The sequence below is a fragment of the Ursus arctos genome, chromosome Y (assembly GCF_023065955.2).
Source record: "Ursus arctos isolate Adak ecotype North America chromosome Y, UrsArc2.0, whole genome shotgun sequence".
Lineage (NCBI taxonomy): Eukaryota > Metazoa > Chordata > Mammalia > Carnivora > Ursidae > Ursus > Ursus arctos.
The window spans coordinates 30,878,110-30,884,109 of record NC_079874.1 but is presented as its reverse complement, the minus strand read 5'-3'; the positions used below and the strand labels follow the sequence as shown (position 1 = coordinate 30,884,109).

The following is a 6,000-nucleotide window of genomic DNA, read 5'->3' as shown; positions in this document are numbered from 1 at the left end:
ACAAGCCGATGGCCATCGACAATATCATCTGTGCGCTCTTCAAAAGGACGTTTGTGCCCCGATACCGGTAAGGGGTCACCTCGATGCCACACATCTTCCTGCGTGACCCAGGCCGTGGCTGAGCCTCCACGACTGTCTTCCCACGTGTGTCTCCCATGACCCAGGCCATGGCTGAGCCTCAGCGTGTGTCTTCCCGCATGTGTCTCCCGTGACCCAGGCCGTGGCTGAGAGTCCGCGAGTGTCTTCCCGCATGTGTCTCCCGTGACCCAGGCCGTGGCTGAGCCTCCGCGAGTGTCTTCCCGCATGTGTCTCCCGTGACCCAGGCCGTGGCTGAGAGTCCGCGAGTGTCTTCCCGCATGTGTCTCCCGTGACCCAGGCCGTGGCTGAGCCTCCGCGAGTGTCTTCCCGCATGTGTCTCCCGTGACCCAGGCCGTGGCTGAGAGTCCGCGAGTGTCTTCCCGCATGTGTCTCCCGTGACCCAGGCCGTGGCTGAGCCTCCGCGAGTGTCTTCCCTCATGTGTCTCCCGTGACCCAGGCCGTGGCTGAGCCTCCGCGAGTGTCTTCCCGCATGTGTCTCCCGTGACCCAGGCCGTGGCTGAGCCTCCGCGAGTGTCTTCCCGCATGTGTCTCCCGTGACCCAGGCCGTGGCTGAGCTTCCGCGAGTGTCTTCCCGCATGTGTCTCCCGTGACCCAGGCCGTGGCTGAGCCTCCGCGAGTGTCTTCCCGCATGTGTCTCCCGTGACCCAGGCCGTGGCTGAGCCTCCGCGAGTGTCTTCCCGCATGTGTCTCCCGTGACCCAGGCCGTGGCTGAGCCTCCGCGAGTGTCTTCCCGCATGTGTCTCCCGTGACCCAGGCCGTGGCTGAGCCTCCGTGTGTGTCTTCCCGCATGTGTCTCCCGTGACTCAGGCCGTGACTTGGCCTCACTCGGCATTGCGCTGACACGTGCACCCCGCATGCTGACGGCATTGCCTGGCTGTTGGGTGACGCTCTCGCTCTGCTTCAGTGACATCAGCTCGGACATCCGCGTGATCTGTATGGGGGAGCTCGGCTGCTGGATCAGGCTGTACCCAGACATGTTCCTGGACAACAACTACTTGAAGTACATCGGCTGGATGCTGTACGACAAGGTACGTGCGCCCGCTGCTCTGCCGCCTCCCCCGAGGAGCCCCCAGGTGCGTCGTGCTGTGCGGCTCGTTCGTGGAGCAAGCACGTGTCTCCCCGACGGTTTCTCCCCAGTCCTGCTTTGTGAAGGAGGCTTTCCACGAAGCAGCAGGTTTGTAGCTGTCCTCACCGTGGGGGACAGAGGGTTCGGGCTGTCCGCTGGAGAAATGGGGCCGTGGCCCTGCCTTCACGTCCGCCCTGTGGCAGAGGGGTGTGCATCTGCGTCCGTCGCTTAGAATATGGAGCAGGCAGGGTCAGCTGTCTGCAGCCCTAGCCTGCCCGCCCCGTCCACCCGTCCATCTGCTGCCAGCTCTCAAAGTGGGACGCGCATCCACGGTCCTGAGACTGCCTGACACGGAATCATAAGCACACGCCTGCTCTGGAGTAGTAGCTGTGAATCCTGCACGTTCACATCCCCAGCAGCGCAGACGTGTGCGGGGATGCCCGCGGCTGCCAACACCGTCACAGACGTAAACGAGTAAAAGTCAGTTCTTCCGAGGAGAGGCCTTTAGTGTTAGAACTCAACACGATGAAGCCCTAAGGATCGTTTGTGACGATCCCAAGGCTGTGTTATGTGTTTCTGGATTCGATGGCTTTGTTTTGTCCTCCTCCTCTGGACTCTGGAGCTGGGGCTCTTGCCTTGTGAGTGGAAGTGGGCAGGTGTGCGTGGGGGGAGGGGGAAGGGGCAGGTGTTCAGCGGGGGAGAGGGAAGCAGGCAGGTGTGCAGGGGGAAGGGGAAGCAGGCAGGTGTACAGGGGGAAGGGGCAGGTGTGCGTGGGGGGAGGTGGAAGGGGCAGGTGTGCAGCGGGGGAGGGGGAAGCAGGCAGGTGTGCAGGGGGAAGGGGCAGGTGTGCGTGGGGGGAGGGGGAAGGGGCAGGTGTGCAGCAGGGAAAGGGGAAGCAGGTAGGTGTGCAGGGGGAAGGGGCAGGTGTGTGTGGGGGAGGGGAAGTGGGCAGGTGTGCAGGGGGAAGGGGCAGGTGTGCGTGGGGGAGGGGGAAGTGGGCAGGTGTGCAGCGGGGAAGGGGGAAGCAGGCAGGTGTGCAGGAGGAAGGGGCAGGTGTGCAGGGGGGGAGGGGGAAGGGGGCAGGTGCGCAGACGGATCTCTGCATGGTGCCCGCACTGCTCTGTGTGCTTGTTGCCCACAAGGCCCCAAACGAGGCTCTGCGTGGCCTGTGGATTTTTACGACTTGGTGACTTACTGCGGTGTTAGGACGCAGGGCATGTTTGCCGTGGCGTGCTGCCGGGGAGCGGTGTGGATGGCAGGGCCGTGGTCGGTCATGCGTGGTGGCCAGTGTCGGGTTGTGAAGACGGGTTCTTCCTGCACAGAAGGGGAAGAGGATTGGAATGTCGAGCTGTTGCTTCGTCTGCTTTGCGTGGGCTTCCCTGGCGGGACACCAGCAGCGGGGGCTCGTCATCCGCACGCGTTTGTTGCCCTCGCTGCTGGGCTCTGACATCCCAGGTCAAGGCGCCCGCACACTCGGGGTGGGCAGAGCTTCATGGACGGCGTCTCCTCGCTGGGTCCTCACGTGGAGGAGGGGAGGAGCGGGCTCTCTGGGGTCTCCTTTACGAGGGCACCGATCCCATCACGGGGGCTCCACCCTTACCACTGGATCACCTCCCAGAGGTTCCGCCTCCACATACCATCCCCTTCGGGGATGGGGACTTAACATACGGACTCTGGGGGACACAGACCTCGGTCTGGAGTGGACTTCTCTGCTTTTCCATTATGGGGGGAGCGCGACGGGCTTGGTGCAGAAATGGCAAGTATACTGACTTTCCTGGGGCCTCGGGGGCTGCTTTGCCCTCAGCCAAGGGAACTCATGTGTGGAGGGAGGAGGCCAGTCAGGGCACCAGTTGTGGCCAGTGTGGGGCCTACAGGGGTCCCCCGAGGGCAGTGTTCCTGCAATGTGGGGTGTGTGGTGGCTGTGGAGATGCTCCTTGGTGCCTGCTGTGGAGCTGGGATGTGGAGGGTGGCTTCCCTCCTCGGTCCCGGCCCCACTGGGCTCTGCTCTGCTCGGGCCATGGTGATAGACCTCTGGGAGGGCATTCTGAGGCCCTTTATGGCCCCGGGAGTGGCTGTTGGACCATCCCCTGCAGGGACTGAGCCGAGTGCAGAGGACGTGGGCCCTCCCCACAGGGAGCCACCTGGTGCACCCCGGCATGCAGGTCGGCACCGAGCAGCTCACCCCACCTTGTGCCACGTGTGTGGCCCCGCACCTGTGTCTTGCATTGGGCTCCATGCTTTACCTGTGCTTCTTTCTTTCTGAAACAAACTCACGGACTCACTTGGTTTTCTACAGAGAAGGAAGTGGGGTGCAGAGAGGTTGTCTGCCTGCCCTACACTTCGGATTTGCTGGTCCAGGTGCATGTTTCGTTTCGTTTCCTTCTTTTTTTTTTTTTTTTTCTTTTTTTCTTTTTTAAAGATTTCATTTATTTGAGAGAGAGCAAGGATGCACGAGTGGGCGGGGTGGGGGGGCAGACGGAGAAGCTCACTCCCCCCTGAGCAGGGAGACCAACGAAGGCCTCCATCCCAGGACCCTGAGATCATGACCTGAGCCAAAGGCAGATGCTTCACCAACTGAGCCCCCCAGGTGGCCCCTGGGTGGATTTTTCTGAATCAGGGTGCCTTTGTGTTCTCACTCACACAAAGCAGAGTACTAATGTCAGTGCTGGACGAGATCTCTCAAAAGGTAGAACATATTGCCAAGTCCATGGATGCAAATGGCATGTGTTCTCTGCTTAAAAGAAAAACCTTGTATGGGCGCCTGGCTGGGTCACTCAGTGGAACGTGGGACCATTGATCTTGGGGTCCTCAGTTGGAGCCCCATGTCGGGGATGGAGCCTTAGAAAAATAAAAAAATACAGTACAGATGCCCAGAGTTGTGCTCAAACAACACACGTTTCTTCCTCCCAGTCCTGGAGGCTGGGAGTCTGAGAACTAGGTGGGGCTGAGAGGCTGGGAGTCTGAGATCCAGGTGGGGCTGAGGCCGGGAGGCTGAGATCCAGGTGGGGCTGAGACCGGGAGTGTAAGATCCAGGCAGGGCTGAGGCTGGTTCGTCCTGAGGACTCCCTCCTTGGCATGTAGACCCCCTGTTCTCCTTGTGTCTTCACCTGGTCGTCTCTTTGTGTGTCTGTGTTCTCTTCCCCTTTTGTAAGGACACCAGTCCTATGGGATCAGGACCCACCCTTGTGACCTTATTTTACAACTTAATCCCCTCTTTAAAGACCCCACTTCCAAATACAGCCCCATCCTGAGGTCCTGGGGGCGAGGGTTTCAACATGGGACTTTGGGACGCAGAGTTCAGACCCCAGCAGGCATATTTCTGGACCGTGTGGGGGTTGCAAACCCACGTGTCCCACCTGGAATGTTTTAGGCTGAGAGCTGATCCGCATTGTCACCGAAAGAGGCATTTCTGACCGGGAGTCTGTGGTGGGGAGGCTGCCCTTCCACGGTAACCGGACCCCGTTTCTCTGTCCCGAAGGACGCAAGTGTGCGGATGAAATGCATCCTGGCACTGAAGGCGCTCTACGAGAAGAGAGAGTCGGCTATGAAGTTGGGCCTTTTCTTCTACAAGTTCAAGGTGAGTGAGATTTCGCGTCTCGGCCGCTACACCCTCTGTGGTTAGCTGCCCGGTTTCCCTGTCCCCGAAGCATCTCGGTGGATGTGTGGAGGTCGGGCTGTGTCCAGCAGTCGCTGCTGGCCTAGAGTGCTGGCCACGTCTCAGCCCGCTGCTCGGGGCTGCTGTCCTGCGACCATGAGCTGGAAGCTTCTCTGGGTGTCTGTGCCCGGGGCCGAGCTGCCCACGCTTCACGGCCCACTGGGTGACGTGGACCCCGGCAGCAGGGTGCTCGGTGTGTAGGGGTGAGGTGGGAGCATGTGCACACCCCTCAGCGGGCCAGTTGGGGTGCTGACCTCTAATTTATGGGTGTGGGAGCTGGAAAGGTCAGCACCCGCTGTCCTGACGCAGGAGCAGCTCATGCAGCTGGTTGTCTCCAGGGTCCCCTTGCAGAGGTTCAGAGCTGCTCGTGGACTATGGGTCAGTAGTAAGATTCACGGGACAACACGGGGGCTGAACTGGTACCCAGTTTGTTCCTGAGTTTGGGGGCCACGCTGTCTTCCAGGACACTGTAGCGAGACCCCACTGCCCATTGTGGAGGGCAGGCAGGGTCTTGGTAAGGATTCCCAACCATCGGTCAGGCAGGGACTCCAACCCGGGGCTCGGGGCTGGTTGGGAGCAGGGGTCAGGCCACGGAGGTGTCCAGTGAATGTGGAGGGCCAGCTTGCGTGGCGGGGGCCACCCCGTGGGTCATCTCATCCTTGGGGGTGTGGGGGCTGCTGCAGGCGGCCCTCCCATACCTTCCACCGTTTCTCAGACCCTTCCAGCTGGAAAGACCACACCGTCCAAGGCGCTGACCTGGGGGCAGCATATCCTGGACCCTGTCAGGGCGCGATTGTCCAGGTGGCAGAAGGTCCCAGTCCCGGTTCCGTGAGCCCCATGAGATGATGAGCGGCAGCGTTTGGGGATGGGGTCCCACATCCGGCAGCTCTGGGGACGACTGTGTGCCTTGCCCTGTGGTCCTGACTTCCACGTGGCAATTCCCAGTGTCTCTGGGAAAAGTGAAGTCCACACGTAGAGAGGAGCGAGGGGAGGTTGAAAGCCCAGCGGCAGACGCCCCGGTGCCCACGGGGGGATGGAGGGCATCCTGGGGGTGGTGGTGGTGAATCCCCACGGAGGAGGCTGGTGTGGTGGTGATCCCGTGCACCAGCCAGCCGGGAACCATGGCCCCTTTATGGGGATAGAGGTGCTGCAGAGTCGTCCACTGTGCATTGTGGGGAAG

The 6,000-nt window shown here is 61.2% G+C and overlaps 1 protein-coding gene across 1 annotated transcript in view; it reads left to right on the top strand.

Annotated features, from left to right (window-relative positions):
• The first annotated feature begins 6 nt into the window (after window positions 1-6).
• Window positions 7-6,000, top strand: part of LOC130544383 (cohesin subunit SA-2-like) — a 32,874-nt gene continuing 26,880 nt past the window's right edge. Inside the window, exons 1-3 of the mRNA XM_057315920.1 lie at window positions 7-67; window positions 1,004-1,127; window positions 4,644-4,742. Of these exons, the coding sequence (XP_057171903.1) occupies window positions 9-67; window positions 1,004-1,127; window positions 4,644-4,742 (282 nt within the window). The 5' untranslated portion in view covers window positions 7-8. The remainder of the gene's footprint in view (window positions 68-1,003; window positions 1,128-4,643; window positions 4,743-6,000) is intronic.